Source organism: Nanorana parkeri, unplaced genomic scaffold (genome assembly GCF_000935625.1).
Source record: "Nanorana parkeri isolate BGI_ZX_2015 unplaced genomic scaffold, ASM93562v1 scaffold30, whole genome shotgun sequence".
NCBI lineage: Eukaryota > Metazoa > Chordata > Amphibia > Anura > Dicroglossidae > Nanorana > Nanorana parkeri.
This window is the reverse complement of record NW_017306298.1, coordinates 2,116,010-2,133,933: the sequence shown is the minus strand read 5'-3', so window position 1 is coordinate 2,133,933 and position 17,924 is coordinate 2,116,010. Positions and strand designations below refer to the sequence as shown.

Sequence of the window (17,924 nt, the reverse complement as noted above, 5' to 3'; positions counted from 1 at the left end):
AAGTTTTTTTTTTTTTTTTTAAATAAAATGAAAAAGTAAAAAATAATTAAAAATGTAACTAAATAAAAAGGCTTTATTTATTAAGGAAAAATAATAAAACGAAACATTTTTACAAAGTAAATAAACATTTTAAAATTGAAAACCAGCCCCGCTGTCCCCATCTGCATCCGAATAAACGCGCAGTGTTTTCTACTGCAATTGTGTGCAACCGCTCGGGCAGGAAAACGCGCAATCTGCCTGGCATGACTGGGGTGCCATTAGAAAATAATGGCACTGCCAGCGCGATCGGCAGTGGTGTGCGATCCGTGACTGCACGGTCATCATGCACGAAACCGAGTGGATGGCTGGGTGGTTACGGAATCGCACACCACCGCTGATCGCGCTGTCAGTGCCATTATTTTCTAATGGCACCCCGGTCGTGCCAGGCAGATTGCACGTTTTCCTGCTGCAATACCGCCGCGGGCGATCACGGTTGAAAACAGTGCACGGTGCATGCCATGAAAATAGGTACATCTACCTTTTTTTCAGCGATTACAACGCAGATGTAACCCCATACATGCGGATGCAACCGCTGTATGCAACCGCACACGATCGCACGTCCTGGGAATCCCCAAGTCTGCACAAACCCCAAAGGGTATATTCACTTTCCCAAGTAATTTGGGAAAATGGAATTACCCGCACAAATCTCCCTCCCACTATACTTACCTTTCGGCGACCGGTCCTTCCCTTCCACCAGTACGGGTGTAGTATCTGTACCTGTTCCAGGTATTCTGAATTTTGCTCGCAAATTGCAAGCACTCGTTGGTCAACGCAGTCACCTGACGGCACTGACCAATGAGAAGTGCTTCTTAGCACTACTAAATACGGTTTTGGTTAAAATTATTTTTTTGGGGTATCAGGACAAGTAGATTCGGCACCCGCTTTAGTCCTTGGACAAGTAAAATTTCCACACCCCTGGTACTATTGCTGGGATTTGTAGTCCTCTATATAGCGCAATGCAGAATACCACCACCTATATAGGAATACAACAAATCTCAGCAATAGTACATTATACATACAGTGAATAATGTACTAATGCTGGGATTTGTAGTCCTCTGTATAATATACAGCACAATGTACCATCAGCTATAGAGGAATATAAATCTCAGCAATACATTTATAGAGCACCATGTGGGGGGGAGTGCAGTCTTACCTGAGCAGTCTTCCAGCAACTTGCTTCTGAGATAAGGCCTGTCTATCAGCGATTGTCATCCCCCCACACCTGCTCCTCCTTACTTCTTCTCCCCACCTCCCTGTGCCGATTGTGGATGCGTGAGGCGGGAAAGAGGTGCGGCGTGTGGATGCGGGCGGGTCTGACAGCGGCGAGCGTGAGGTGGGGAGGAGGTGCGGCGCTAATTCCACACCCCCTGCTGCCCCTCTACTCCCTGCTTCCCTGAGGCTAGGCCTCGGGGGCCTTGTGGGAAATCCAGCCCTGCCTATAGGCATCAGCGGGGCCTTAGTGGTGTGCTGCAGGATGACTTTGCTGCCTGTAGACCCTGAGGCCCTCGGTCTTGCCACTCTAGAGGGGCATCAGCAAGGCACCCGACTGACTCCGTAACTGTCGTCATCATCGGTTGTTATACACGCTATTATACACTTCTATTTTTTCAGTCAAGACACCCTTTTATAGTATGCAAAATCTCAAAGCACCCCAGTCTAAAATGTAAAAAAATGGCTTGCAATTCCTAGATGGGAGTCTAGTATTGGTTTTAGGGAGACCCTATAAAAAAAGATGTGGAGGTTACCCCCTTTCAAATCACAAGCATCCCCTTCTTGTCAGGAGCTATAGGACCTACCCTACAGAAAACCACCTTCACATCAAGAACCCCTCTTAACATCAGAGTTTTTCACCACAGTGTGGCAGCATGGCAGAGAGTGCGAGGTGGAGCATGTCTGGATGTTTTTAGTGAAACTCTATGGATGTGTGAATTTTGACAGGTTCACTTTAAAGATGTGATGTAGAAACTTAGAGTCTTTGTCTTGTTACTGTATAGTTGTAGCTGTAAAACTGCTGTGACCACGGACACCTTTACAGAAAATTTGGAAGTCTGATGCAATGACTGTTACTTATTTCAAGAACGGCATGTAGAGTATAATCCTGTCTAAAGGGAAACTATATATCCTGCAGTAGTCAGTAATTCCTTCAGATGACACAGTGCATGGTCTGTTTGGTGTGTCTGTGCCTCCAGTGTACACGCGTTACTGAAGAGCCGGCATTGATATTAGTAAAGTAAAGGCTTCTCAGAGGAGGAAAGTTAAAAATGGCAAGAGGAAAACTTTCAACATCCAGGAAGTCTGCATGCTGGTGGTTATATAGTGCTAAACACAGCTCCCATTACATACTAGACCTCAGTCACTGTGTATATTTCAAGGCATAGTAGTTGTCGTTTTGGCGTTCACATTTGCGTGTGTGTATGTAAATGTATATTATAACCACTGTGGGGTAAAGTGACTAACACAGATTTATTTCATTACAATGTCACCTAGAAGTGGGAGGGATATATTAAGCAGCAAGTGAACATTTTGGTCCCTGAAGTTGATGCGTTTAGAAGCAGAAAAAATGGGCCAGTGTAAGGATTTGACCGACTTTGACAAGGGCCAAGTTGTGATGTCTAGACGACTGGGTCAGAGCAACTTCAAAACTGAAGCTCTTGTGGGATGTTCCCGGTCTGCAGATGTCAGGACCTACCAAAATTGGTCAGAGGAAAACCGGTGACAGGGTCATGGGCAGCCAAAGCATGTGGGGAGAGAAGGCTGACCCGTGTTATTCAAACTAATAGAAGAGCTACTGTAGCTCAAGATGATCAAGTTAATGTAGGTTCCAATAGAAAGGTGTCTGAACACACAGTAGATCAGTTTGTTGCGTATGGGGCTCCGTAGCTGAAGACTGGTCAGGATGCCCATGCTGATTCGTGTCCACTGCCAAAAGCGCCTACAATGGATAGGTGAACATCAGAACTGGACCACGGAGCAATGAAGGTGGCCTGGTCTGATGAATCACATTTTTATCTACATTATGTGACTGGCCGGATGTGTGTGCGTCTTTACCTGGGGAAGAGATGGCACCAGGATGAGAGCGGGCAGAGGTAGTGTGATGCTTTGGGCAATGTTATTCTGCGAAACTGTGGCTCCTGCCATTCATGTGGATGTTACTTTGACAAGTACCACCTACCTAAACATTGTTGCTGACCAAGTACACCCCTTCATGGAAATGGTATTTCCTGATGGCTGTGGCCCCTTACATCAACATAATGCATCCTGCTAGTTCAAGAATGGTTTGAGTATCACAGCAACGAATTTGAGGGGTTTACTTGGCCTCCAAAACCTCCAGATCTTAGCCCAATCGAGCATCTGTGGGATGTGCTGGAAAAAAAAGTCCAATCCATGGAGGCCTCATTTCGCAACTTACAGGACTTAAGGGGTCTGCTACTGACTGCTTGGCGGCAGATACCACTGCATACGTTCAGAGGTCTATAGGAGTCCATGGCTGGATGTGTCAGGGCTGTTCGGTGGCAAAAGGAAGGGGGACCTACTCAATATAAGGCAGGTGGTCCTAATATTAGTGTGTGTGTATGTGTATTACACACACACACACCTGGGCAAGTCCCAGGAGTAAGTGCTTCTTAAAATTTATAGTGCCTAGACCTCCCCCCCAAAACAAACACAACCTCCTCCTTCTTGTTGCTTTCCATTGGCAAAAACAAACTCGCTCAACAACAAACACACCTTCTTTTTTTAGAAATGTTTAGTGATGACAATCTACAAACACATACTTCTAGATAATTGCCGGCTTTGTATTCCTTATTTTTCTTTTCTTCCCCAGTCTTCTGACACTGGCCATGTTTACTAAGGGAAGATTAGTAGCTCTCCTTTTTACTTCCTCGATTTCTGGCACATGTGACTAGGACATGTGACCATACACATCTCAAGGAAGGGAAGGAAGGGAGGAAAATGCCTTTCCCTGAGATTACAGATGAGATTTCCCAGCAATGCTCTGCTGATGACAAGGCAATATCAGGGTGCATTGCTTTGGCAAACTGAAGTCATTTTGCCCTTTCAAAGCAGGGAGTGAATGCTCTGCAAGTGTAAGTATTTCAGAATCACAGCATTTTACACCTGATATGTCTATGTTACTATTAATCATCATACATAGAGGGATGCATTGGTAGAATTTTATTTTTAAGTGTAAAGATCTGCTTTAAAAATATATTTAAGTACCTTAACTATTAACAAAACTGTATCTTATTTGTGTATCACTCGGCTGTAGATCCTCAAACTCTGAATTGGTGTTGACACTGTCCTTCCTTCTGGAGGGTGGCTACTTTTTGTTCCCCATGGTCCCTCTTGTGTGCTGTAAAGTAGTCACCGCTCCAAGCTCACTCCTGTGATGAAGAACAATCTCTCCATACAAATCCGTAAACTAAACGTGAGATTGTAGTCCATCACGAGAGCGAGCCTGGAGCCGTGGCTTGCTGAGCTTTGAGATCGGGCTTGCATTGGGAGTGTCTGTAAACATATGGGTGAGAGCGTGATATCTCATGGTGGTAGTCACTCATTTTAAAGGGTAAGTGGGGGCCGCAGTGGATTTGTCACTCTTTTTCAAGCTATGCAGCTTTGTTCCCCAGCAATGGTGGATGATTGATAGGAAATTCTAGACTGCACTTCAATAGCATGCCATTCATATGTAGGTTTATAACAGGGATGCATACAGGGCAAGTATTGACCTCTTAATGAAAGTAAGAGGTACATTTGTGGTAGCTATCTTTATAATGAAACTTTCTTTTTTTTCTCAAGGAAGCGGCATGTGCTTATGTACTACTGGTCACGGCCACATACTGGATCTCGGAGGCCATTCCTCTAGGTGCTGCGGCTCTAGTCCCGGCATTTATGTTCCCACTCTTCGGTATCCTGAAATCAAGCGAGGTTGGTATATTTAAATTTCAGATTTGACAGATTTGTAGCAAGCAGATGGAGCTGTGTTCATAATTGCTTTGTGAGGTCTCTTTGGGGTTCCTTTTTATAAATGTTCAGCACTAGAACACCAGATGGCGCTGACTAAGGGAAATTCCTATATTTATGTTTTCCAACTATGGGTGCTAGTGCCATATAGAACTTTTGTAAATTAACCCCTTTTTTTTGTAGCTCTTGTACTAAAAAATAGACTTGAATTGCAGGCATCCCCAGCAGAGACCCAGACCCCCCCTCTCCCCCCCCAATTAAAGTCATGGAAATAGATATGCAGTAGGACAGATATTATACGAACAGTCATCATTCTCAAAGTAACCTTCATTTGCTGGTGACAGCTGTTGTGCTGCGTGTTTTAAGCATGACTGTAATTTAACCACTTGAAAGACCTGGGTGATCACAGCCCCCCTTCAAGCCCATTAATTGGCCGTAGGCGATGCTTTAAAAGCTTTTACCGCTCATCAGCTTAGTGTTAACGGTGATTGGCCCTACAATTATTCCTCTCACTCTGACATTTGCGATGATATGCGGCATTATTGACAGAATCATTGTTTTCGCACACAATGCGCTTTTTGTTTACTTTTTTTCTTTTAAGAAGCCCCCTATGGGATATTAATTTACTGTGACAGGTCCTCTTTATGGAGACATCAGGGGTCTCTAAGACCCCTTATGTCACCTAGGGACCCCCAAAGAAAGCCGATGAAGCAGAGCCCTGCTTTATCAGCTTCTCTCTGGAGAGTGACAGCTGAATGGGGAAGTGATGTAATAAACATCAATTTCTCATTCTGACACCGGAGAGAAGACCGTGTAATGATCTTCCTCCAATCTCCCTGCACAGATCTGTTTTGCTGGTCCTGTGCCTGCAGGGAGTCCGGGATGGGTGGCAAGTGGTTAAGAGAAATAAAGCCAAAAATTTTTGGCTTGCTTCAGTTCTCTTATGGGTCACAGTAATAGATTTACTAATGTTCTCCTGTGACCCAAACTCTGCATCTTGCATGCAACTTCCGACTATATGTTGACAGCGCAGAGCTACACCGCAGCCGGTGGGGATCCCGACAATGTCAGGATGCATCCTGCTGCCTGATTGACAGCTGCATCTGCCTCTCTAGAGCCAGCTGTGCCCACCCCCTTCCCTGCCTGTCCCTCCAATGAGCACTGGAGCAAGAGAGGGAAGGGAGGGAAATCCCTGCGGGGAGTGGTGACTGACAGGAGAAGACGGTGAGCTAAGTGATCATCTCGCACGATGGCTCAGCTCTCGATCTATAGAGCTGGCCTGTGACAGAAGCAATGTCCCATGCCAGCTCTAAGTATTTGGAAAAGAAAGTTTTACTCTCCCAATACGTCCCCTTTACTGGGCATCAGAGTTAGCGGAGTTAGACTCAGTGCTATCAGCAATCAACACTCTGTAACTGATCTGGTCTGACAAGCCGCCACCTCCCCCTTGTCTACAAGTCTCATGTTGAAGAATATTCCTCACCCCTGCCAGCATAGTAGAGGTAGAGAAGGTTGTTTTTGAGACTTGGAGTAACAGGATTTGGAACCTGCTTAGACTTTCTCACAGGATCCTTTAAATGTGCATTAAACCTGGGAAATAACTGTGACAGCCTTGTTTTAAACTTTATCAGATGCATGCGATGATGGCTTTCGGATCTTGAATGTGTTGCATTGCTCACAAAGTGTATTTATATTACATTTTTATTGGTATATTTAAGTTGCGCTTTCTCATATGTTAGTAAATGTCTAACCACATGTTCTCATCATAGGTAGCATCCGAATACTTCAAGGACATCCACCTGCTACTGTTTGGTGTCGTCTGTCTGGCCTCCTCCATCCAAAAGTGGAACCTGCACAAGCGGATAGCACTTTGGATGGTGTTGTCTGTGGGCAGCCAGCCTGGATGGTAAGACCTTGTTGTGTCTTCTGCTTGCTCTGACATGTCAGCGTGTAGCTGATGATTAGTTTCTGCACACTGGGACCGTTTCCCTTTGTTCCTGTATACTATATGTTGTCTCAGGGGAATGTAGTAGTTTACCTCTGAAAATAAACTGTGACATGAACTTGTAATATAATCTGCATACTCGCAGGAGCGCTTCTCAATGGTCTGTGCTATGCAGGCCTCCTCAACCATGTCAACAAATGTGGACCACCTACGTCCACTCGTTTCCCTATAACTCCATCATCTATTAATGTGCTTCACTAACACTGAATCACATTTTATAAATGTTTATTTCAATTTTGTTTCTTACTTGCAAAGTTGGCATGAAGAAGACTTTGGCCTCGTGTTTTAATAAAATTGTCTGCGTTCTTTTGCATTTTAACCTCCTGTTCTGGGTTTTCCTGAACATCCCTTTTTCTTATTCCTTCCATTCTGCTTGCTTAGCCACTCACTTCTACATTTTTCTAATACTGTCCTCTTGTCTGTCCCTGTGCGTGGCGTCTCTGCCGCCTCCGTCTGCGCACATATATACTAGGCAGGGATTCATTTTTACAGAAGGTTGACGCCCATAGGGACCCTGTCAGTCTCTCATAAAATCATTGCTAAAATTTCCTGCAAGAGTAGTACCATACCTATACTTGCCTTTCCAGCAGCCTGCATTCCACGACTGCAACTTCCATCGCTCTCTTTGGCATTGAACACTTCTGGGAGTTTTGGGTGCCCATCTCTTGCGCCACACACTGTGGCTCCTTCCTCTAAAACTGTGGAGTCCTGTAGTGGTGTGGGAATTGGAAAAAGGAGCAACAGTTAGGCAACACAAGCTTTTAACACTACAAGAATTGTCAAATGGTGAAGGGTCTTGGGCTAGGTTCACACCTAACTGTTGGGGTAACGTACATCCATTAACCAATTAACCATGTGCGTTAAAGTGTGCAGTGTTAAGGTGGCCATACACTGTACAACCATCGCAAGACCTTAGTCTTGCGATGGTTGTAAAGTGATTAAAAAAACGTACGATCTGCCCATCTTGGACAGGCAGATCGCACTCTCGATCATCGCAAGCCCGCCCCCCTGAGGGGCGGGCTTCCGATGACCGCAATGCTGAACGGGCAGTGTGCGCGTGCGCACACCGGCCCGTTCGGCATTTGTCTCCCGAGCACTGTTCAAACCAGCCGAAAATCGTACGATTCTCGGCTGGTTTTCTAACATGCTCCTTAGACAAAAGACGTGCGACCGTACATTAGAAACGGTTGCACGTCTTCGTTCACACTGTTCGATTCTCGTACGATCGCGGGATTTCCCGCGATTCTCGTACGAGAATCGAGCAGTGTATGGGCACCTTTAGGCAGGCCATTCAATATGAGAGAGCTGACAATGCAGTGTGTGTGTTTTCTATAGCATTATTATGACATTGTGCTTTTGATGATATAAGGCATTTTTCTCAAATGCACATTAGATGGCGATTTCTCAAGAGAGCCAGAAATTAAAAGGTTTTCATAATCCTGCAATCTCCATTTAATTGCAGCTGCGTCTGGGCAGCTCTGCAGAGCGATATAGATGGGTGTATATTTACTGCTAGGGAAAAAGTGATTTTGCCTTTTACCAAGACGTCCCCCGGCCCGGTGTCTCCTTACACGGTGATGTCATGATCCAGATGTGGGGGATGTATCAGCTTGTTTCCTGCAGTTACAGGGAAACCATTGCGTATGGCTGCTCGTTAGCCGTCAGGATATGCAGCTTGCTTGTGTTTAATTGATCCAGTTAGAGATAATTGGTGTCCTATTGCAGTGAAGCTTGCAAGTTGAAAAGATAAAAAGCTGACTGTTCAAAGCAAAGCTCCACTATTAACCCTGTTTTCCAGTTTCTCCCTCCTACGGCTTCTGTTTTAAACATCAGACCTTCTTCAACATCCTTGTACCTCTTCTTCTCCTATTGGCTTTATTCAGTGAATTGCTCAGATATAAAAATAAACAAACTAATGCAGATCTGAATCCAATAATACATCATTAAATGTGTTATTTTAAATGCAAGAAGCTTAAGAGAACTTTGGCCCATCCCCCCCTTTTTTTGCCTTCGTTCTCTTTAGGGTCACAGGAGGACATAAACTAGTGTCCGCCTGTGACTCAGCATCTTTTGGGCTATTGCGTGCTATATGCTGACCACGCAGAGCCGTGCTACAGCCGGGACGGATCCCGACACTGTTGTTGGGATCCACCCTGCTGCCTGATTGACAGCTGGCTCTTTCTTTCTAGAGCCAGAGACAGCTGTGCCCGCCCCCTCCTCCATCTGTTCCTCCAGTCAGCGCTGCAGGAACGCAGAGGGCAGGGAGGAATTTATGCAGGGAGCGATGACTCGGTCACCACTCTCTGGTGGGAGAATCAATATAGCCGTCGCGTGTCCAGCTCCAATTATGGGTATGAGGGTATTTCACGCTCCCCCCCCCATAATTCTCCTTTTAGTACCTGAAATTTACTTGGTGGCAGCCTCTTGCAGTTCCTGTACAAAAGAGGTCAGACTGGAAGAGGGAGAAACCGCTCAAGGAGCCCGTTAGATGTGCTGCAGTGCTTATATGCTAACATGCTGATAGGAGATAGTGGAGTGGCAGATGAAAACTCCTCTGTCTGCTGCTTTTCTTTTTGCTGTCCTGTCACAGGATTGGGGGAGAGACACGAGACCTGCAAGTGTTACTGAACTGCAGCAGATTAAAATCAGGTCTGGGGGCAGATGGTAAAGTTGTGTGGCAGGGCTGTGCAAGTCTTTGAACTGGATGGACAGATGTACAAATCCTCTGGCAGCTTCCAAATATGCATTTCAGTACCGTAAAACAATCCAAATTCACTCTGTTGAAGTTAAACCAGGATTTGACAAATGAATATGGAATTCTGGAGCCAGTCTGCCAATTCAAGAGCCATCAGGGTTTTTTTCAGTAGCCTGCTCTTTTGACAACAATTAGAGATAACCTCAAATGTCAGCTGTCGTTCAGGAGCATTGGCTACCTGGCTCCTGGAATTTGTCCAGCCTTAAGTTAGTACAAGATTCATTCTGATTGCTTGCTGTTGAGAATTGCCACTTAAAGCAGAACTCTGGGTAAAGTTTTTTGGGTGGGCTACCCCCACACTGCAAGGGTTATTTGCTCGTTTTTGTCTACGGAGGAGAATTAACCGTTCTACTCACCCGATCCTCAGAGCTGGCTTGTTCTTAGACTGGTCTCTGGAGACGCTCTCCTCCTCCGCTGCATTTGTCTAAGGTCCCGTAAATCATCATGTTCATACAGTGTACGGGTAGCCCCACTGCAAAGGTTAAAGTTTTCCCTGCGCTTTGCCCACAGAGTGCAAAGCGATGGGTTCCCTTGCACTTGGTCTTTCCAAGCAGCATATACTTGTCTTCCTTTTGCTCACCTGCAGCTCTGTTTAGCTGCCGAGAGGGATGGAATGTCCTATGCGAGCTACATTTCACACAATTCTTACGGGTCCCTTCTATATACTGCCGCTTTATAGAAGGGACAGTGATGTGCTTTACAAATGTGCTCTTCTCTCCATTAGCTTCAGGACCAACAGAATTGAATGACTGGACTGCTTCACACAGAGCCATAGCAGCAAGCCAGAAATGGTGGGGAGCAGCTCACCAACTGTACCCGGAGGAGGCCTTTATCGGCTGTTAGGGTGTTGCATGCACCCCCTAGCTCCCTGTTTTGTTGTCTGTGTCCCCGAATGCAGCAATTTCCCTTTACTTTGTGTACCAGAGATATGAATACTTGAAAGGAAATCTCCTTAATGTGTTGAAAGACCTTTTCCAGAGGAACAAGTGATCTCATTGGGGGATTTACAAAATGCCTACTTTCTGATTTCTGTAGGGCAGGAAGTAAGGCTCCCAGATGGGGACAGAGCAGTAAAAACCTGACAGCGGTACCTTAGTCTTCATTTATAATAAAAAATGTAATTTATAATAAAAAATTATAAGCTGCCTTATACATTTACATTGTAAGAAGAAGCAGCAGTAAAGCACCTCCATTGTATAGTGGACATGTGCGATTTCGTTTCGTTACGAATCGAAATTCGTACGAATTTTCCTGAAATTCGTAGATTTGTAAGCATACGAAATCCGAATTGCAGTTTCCGAATTTATATCCGAAATACGAAATTCCGCTAACGAATTTCGGATCCGAATTTCTTTGAAACAGGAACTAATATTACCCCTGTAAATGAGGTTGAACAACATGACAAGATTTTTTTTTTAATCCGAAATACGGATCCGCTGCTGCTGAGGGCTGCATTACAATACAGGCAGGAAACACGAAATTCCGTTGACGTATTTTCGTTCCGTTACGAACATTCGTTATATATTGAAGTTAAAAAGCAAAGTACATTTATATTGGTGTTGATGGTATTTTGAATATGAAATTTGGAATACGGAATCCGTTAACGGAATTCGTATTTCGTTTTGGTTGACCAATCAGAGGTTCTCTTCTGCTGCTGAGAGTTGCATTACAATACAGGCAGGAAATACGAAATTCCGTTGACGTATTTTCGTTCCGTTACGAACATTCGTTATATTGAAGGTAAAAAGCAAAGTACATTTATATTGGAGTTGATGGTATTTTGAATATGAAATTCGGATCTGGAATCCGTTAACGGAATTCGTATTTCGGATAAAAAAACAACTACCTCATCGACTCCAATATTAACAAAGGTATTTTTGCTTTTTTACTTCATCATAACGAATGTTCGTAAAGTTACGAAAATGTGCCGAAACGAACGAAAATCCGTATTTCGTACGAATCCGAATTGAGTTTCGGATACGAATTACGAAGTAATGGATATTACGAAACGGAAAACATTTTTTTGACGCCGCACAAGTCTATTGTATAGTACCACAAAGAAGGAAGCAGAGATTGTGTACTGATCAAATATGGCTGCTCCAATGTGCATGTATTAACCACATGGGTGTGTGTATTCTATATAGAGTTTCTTCTATGCACATTCAGAACAAATGTAAATTTTTTTGTTTGTTTTCATCCTGTTCTATTTTAGATTGCAAGCTCCCACGGGCAGAGCCCTCCTTACCATAATCTTGCTTTGTATTGTAACTGTAATGTCTTCCTTATATTGTAACGCTTTGTTTCAAACTTTTGGAATCTATATAAACCCTGTATAATAATAATATTAATAATAATTTTGTTTTTCTAAGGCTGTTACTAGGCTTCATGAGCTGCACGTCTCTCTTGTCCATGTGGTTAAGTAATACTAGTACAGCTGCTATGGTGATGCCCATCGTAGACGCCGTGCTTTACCAGCTAAACAGCGCTTCACCTGAGGAGAGAGCATTAACGAACGCTAAACCAAACTCTGCACCGAACAATGAAGGTATGGCAAGTTTGAAGGAGAAAATGCCATGAAGGGGGCGGCTTAGTTAAAAATATGGGACCCATTAATTAACAGTTTGGTTATCTGCTAGTAACACAGATTTGTACATAGTCGGTGCTAATTAGCAACTATAGTTATTTAGTGTAGTCCCCATGGCACATTGGAATCTTCTAGCATGTGAATGAAAAAGACCCGGTTAAAAAAAGGATATGCGTTTTAGTGACGCTTCTGATCTCCTCACGTACGATATTCAGGGCTCCATTACAATGAATGCCTAAACTGTAAATCGTAGGGTGGAAATCGCACAAAAACAAGAAACAAAAAGCACACCGGCATCATGGGGTTCTATGGGTTGTATTTTATGCAAATAAAAGAGAGGCACTCGGACTCGATTTATATCAGGCTTGTCAAATGCAATTAAATAGCATGAAATGTAGCCGGGAACTCCATTCCCAATCTCCCCACTGTTGTCTCGCCAGCTGTGGAGCATCACAACGCTGTCCTAGCTGACTCCTTTCGAGGGCAGGCAGTCTTCATCAGAGGTCTAATGAAAGCAAATTATTTCATTACATATGTGTTTTGCAGTGCTAGTGTTTAACTGCTTCCCATCCAGCAGCTGTTCATAAATGGCCGGACAGGAGCCTTCTAGATGCAGGTGGGCGTTTTAAAACGTCCTTCCTCGCCATCCAGCACGAGCAGTAAAAATGCTCAAATTTGAGACAGCCCGTGATAGCTGTTTAAATACAAGCGTTCCGGTGGCTCTGGAGCCGCCCGATCGCTTGTATTTTGCATGTGGGTGTATGGCCTCCCCTCTACCGCTGCCGATCCTGCGTTCCGCTGTCTGTACGTTTTTCATTTTTATATAGTAGAAAAATTAAAGTGAGACTAAACTCAGGCGTTAAATCTGAAAATGCATTTAAGTACATTAACAGTTAACAAAAATGTATCTTATTTGTGTATCACTCGGCTGTACATCCTCATCATCTCTGAATTGGTGCTGACACTGTCCTTCCTTCTGGAGGGTGGCTACTTTTCTTCCCCATGGTCCCTGTGCGTGTTGTAAAGTAGTCACCGCTCCAAGCTCACTCCTGTGATGGACTACAATCTCATGTTTAGTTTACTAAATTGTATCGAGATTGTAGTCTATCACAGGAGTGAGCTTGGAGCGGTGACTACTTTACAACACACAGGGACCATGAGGAACAAAAGTAGTCACCCTCTAGAAGAAAGGTTTTTTTTTTTTCCCCTAAGGGGACACATCTGCTTTTATAACTGCTTAGAGTGTTACTTGGAGTTGGGTTAGTTGGGGTCAAACCAAAGTTCACTTTAAACTAGCATGTTTGTTTCCCAGTTATTATTTTTATTCTGACCACTATCTAAAGTCTGTGGAGCTGATATAAAAAAAATCTGCCCATTTATATAGCTGGATAAATGCCATTCGCATGGCATAACTGCAACTAGATGGCGCTGAGAAGCTATATGCTGGGCGGAAGATTTACATTCCAGCCCCTACATGTAGCTTTAGGGCAATATGCTTGGCAGGTTGTGTTGCTATCTCGAGCCATTTTAAACAAAAACAATCTCAAAAACACATCAGTTATATCAGTTCTCCTTTTATTTTTTTTAACAGACACTACAAAGATTGATCTTGCATCTTTTCCTGAAAGGTAACTATTACAAATTGCAGTTTTATTGTCACAAAGGTTGTATTTGATTTTTGTGTTTTTGAATTTGTTTTTTATTTTTTAAGGCCCATTTCACCCAAAATGAAAGTTTTAGAGTTGTCTGGTATCTGGGCAGCATGCTGGAAAAAGAATAATACTTTGGTTTTATTAAACAGTTGAGCTAAAATCATATAACATTAAAAAATAAACGACAAAAAAAATGTTTTTATTATGTGTGAGAAAATGAATATATTGGCAGCAAATAGTTGTATACCTGGGGGTAGGCAAACCCAGCCCTCCAGCTGTGGTGCAACTACAAATGCCTAATGTGTTCTGACCTCGGTGTCTATGTACAGTGGTTCCTCGGTTCATGAACTTATTTCCTTCCACGATTCTGGTCGCGAACCGAATCAAACTGGGATCAGACCGCAATCTCGACTAGAGGAAGCCACGACCAGTGTCGGAGCAGGGAAGATGGCTGTGGTCATGTTAGTCACCTGATGCAGAGTTCGTGAACAGAAGCAACATTTTGCTGAACTTCCTGTTTGCGACCCAAATTGTTCGCGAACAGAAGCGTTCGTGAACCAAGGTACCACTGTACATGGTATCGCAAGGTAATGGGGGGTGCGTGGTGTGTATCTTCTTTAGTGCTTGCATTGGGGGGTCTAAATTTATTGTTACATTTTAGTAAACTTTATTTATTTTACTTGCACTGTGTTGCTATAAAGCCCAATATGATGGAAATGGAATTGTGCAGGCGAAAAGCCATATTAATGGAGACATCAGTGCATCAGATCCCTACACATTTGAGTACTTTCTGCACTCCCGTTAAGTCAATTTGTTTTGGGTTTTTTTTGAAGACCGCCTGCTATCATCTGTCTGCTGTGAACCCAGAAGTACTCAGAGCAGAGCACTTCTGGGTTCACTGCACGGAGGAATGATTAGGCATTGTATTACGCTCTTCTGCGCTCCCTGACAGCCCTCCTGTAGTTGTTGTGGTCCTGGGCTCCTTAGAGGAGCAGAAGAGCTTAGAAGAGTTGGCTAGCGGCCACCCTAAGCCAAGAACCCGGCTGTTGCAGCCATGAGCTTGTTTTAACCCTTTAACTGCCATGAGATGCATATAATTAACAGTGAAAGGGTTTAAAAATAAATAAATATAAGTGTGTGTATAAACAAACCTATAATTTTTACCCAAAGGAGCACATGTCTTTTTACTGCTGTGCCCCATGAGACGGCCTGTAAAATAATGTTCCATACTTTCCTTTCCATCGGGTGGTGAGTGGAATCTTTGTGCTGTAAAAGAGCTCTGAATGCCTCTGCGCTCAGAGTATTTCAAGAGAACAACTATTCCACTCGCCACCTACTGGAAGGTGAGTATGTCACCTATTATTTAAAGCCTGGCTTTGTATTATTGTTTGTTTCTCTTTAATCGTGTAGATTGGACATTTGTCAGCTTGTAACTATACCAGCTGTAACAGACAGTTGTGTCCATTTCCTGTCCCCTGCCCTGTAGCTTTTAGTTGCACAGCTTATAAGCTAAGAGGAAATGAATTGTTAGCTACACAGACCTGGATCTGAATTGTGCGGCGAAAGGGAATACCAAAATTGTATCGGAGCGAGCATTGTCTGTCATCTAAGGATACGCATTTTGCCCTGCTGGGAAGTAACAGCGGCTTCTGTGAAAATATTGACATTCCAATACGTTTCTGTTTTTTTTCTTTCAGCAATAATATTTTGGATAATGGAACCGCAAGCACTGAAGAAAATGAGGTACGTTGGCTCACGCATCCTCTACCCGTCATCCTTATTTGTTCTTGTCGGAAGCTATTTTATTTTTGATTACTACAATAGATAATGGAGCGAGTATGAAAATGAAGTCAGGTTTGATGGCTTGCCAGTCTCCTCCTCTATGTACGATGCAACCTTATCCTGCATAAGGTTGTGTTGTATTTTCTTGTGATGTGGCTTTTCTTTATGAGGATTCATAGCTTACTGACGTTATACACTAAACAATTCCTAGCAGATCAATTTAGATCGCAAACAAGGCTGATTTGATTTTTTTTTTTATTCTAAAGGAAATCTATGGATTTGTGAAAACCTGATAAAAATGTATCTTTTATGTAAAGCCACTTCCTGGTTCAGAATGATTAACCTATGCAAGTCATCCAAATCTAGAAATTTCTTGGTAACTGACTAAATGATTAGATATTTACATACACAACCTGTCCAAAAACAGTCACCACCTGGATTTAGCAAAGCAAATGGGCCAGACCCTTCAATTGGATATTAGGTCAAGGTTAAGGAACGTTAAGTGCCCAAATAATGAGGTCAGCTGCCTCCCTGAATATACAGAATGATCAGGCTTTTCCATTTTTTTTTTCTTCCCTGATAGAATGGGCATATTCCAAGATGGCAATGCCAGGATTCATCGGGGTCAGATTGTGCTGGAAAAGACTTTACATAGTGGTCTGACTCTCCCATCATCACTACGTGATTTGGGGGGAAAATGAATGCAACTCTGGATGGCAATAAATGTTGTGACATTGCATAAACTTATCGAAATGATGCTATAAAAAATGCATGCCACAATTAAAGCTAAAGGTGGCCCAACGAAATATTGAGTGTGTGAACACTTCTTTTTTTTTTTTTTTTTTGGACAGGCACTGTATATAGGAACTGCTAAATGTCTGCATGAATACATTACGGACATGACACAATATACAGCAATGGTACCATAAATGTAGATCTAACCCTCCACTGGATGACCTTTTTGTTTACAAAAGTACTGTGTATCATAAAGATTAGCCTTGGGTTGTGTGGTGTGTGTGTGTGGTTTTTTTGGGGTTTTTTTGCTCCTTCAACCTCTGAGCCACATCTTGCCTACATACAATTGCTCCTGATTTGTCTCAACATCATTGCTTTGGAGTTTCCTGATGGTGAAAGTGGTGGACCGTGCAATGTGTGTCATGCATGTGATAGGGTGGCAAATCTGTAGCACAATTGGGAAACAGTTATCACCTGATAACAGGAAGTTCCTGATTTAAGGACCTACACGGCAGCCTCTCCAGCTATGTTTATGAAAGCTGTATATTTTAAAAGATTGAAAACCTCTTTTGAAATGACTACCATCTTAAAGTTTGTGGTTTAGAGTTACTATCAAATTCAATTTTATCATTAAAGACGAGTAAAACTTTTATTAACCCTTGCAGTGGAGTTACCCCGGCACTGCAAGGGTTAAATGCTCGGTTTTTGGATTTCTGGCAGTGTCAACAGGTTTCAGGGTTTTTTTTTTTCTTTTGTACTTTATCGAACAGATGTAACAAAACCTGTTCAATTTTGTAGTTGACAGACTAAAAGGGAGCAAATTGTTATCGTAAAAGACAACTTTTTTTTTTTTAAATGCATTTCCTTTCTTTCCCAGGAAGAACCAACTTTTGACAGCAGACGATACTCTAAGCAGGTAACTAGTCACTCTGCTGCTACATTTTTATGACGCACATATTCTAATGTCAGGCTTTAGTTTATATCTCTGACTGTAGATCAGACTATGCAGCTGAAATGTCATGTCTGTCTTTGTTCACCAACTGAACAGTGAAATGCAGATATAGATACAGAAAATGGAAAGAAAATCAAAGGGGTCTGCTTATGTCTTGTAGTAATAGACGTCTAAAGCAGATTTAATGCAGCTTGTGAAGTTTTACGTGTTTGCTGCCCTGAAGTGGAACAAACTCAAACTGTAACTTTATTTTCCCTGGTAACCTCCTAACATAAGTGAGAACAGAGGCTGTCGGTAGCTGCTGAAGTATTTTCCCTAAAGTAGTTTCCATCTTTTCAATTTGCCGTCGGGTTGCTATATCTAGATCTGAGCTGCGCCTGGGAGCAGGATGTCTTTGTAGGCAACTCAATCCAGGAAGTAGAGATCCGCCAGTAGTCAGTTGATGGAAGCTCCTGAAATGT

The 17,924-nt window shown here is 43.1% G+C and overlaps 1 protein-coding gene across 1 annotated transcript in view; it reads left to right on the top strand.

Moving 5' to 3' along the window:
* Positions 1-17,924, top strand: part of LOC108796305 (solute carrier family 13 member 1-like) — a 34,319-nt gene that overhangs the window by 4,968 nt on the left and 11,427 nt on the right. The window contains exons 2-7 of the mRNA XM_018567768.1: positions 4,834-4,962; positions 6,768-6,904; positions 12,128-12,303; positions 13,934-13,970; positions 15,692-15,737; positions 17,389-17,427. Of these exons, the coding sequence (XP_018423270.1) occupies positions 4,834-4,962; positions 6,768-6,904; positions 12,128-12,303; positions 13,934-13,970; positions 15,692-15,737; positions 17,389-17,427 (564 nt within the window). The remainder of the gene's footprint in view (positions 1-4,833; positions 4,963-6,767; positions 6,905-12,127; positions 12,304-13,933; positions 13,971-15,691; positions 15,738-17,388; positions 17,428-17,924) is intronic.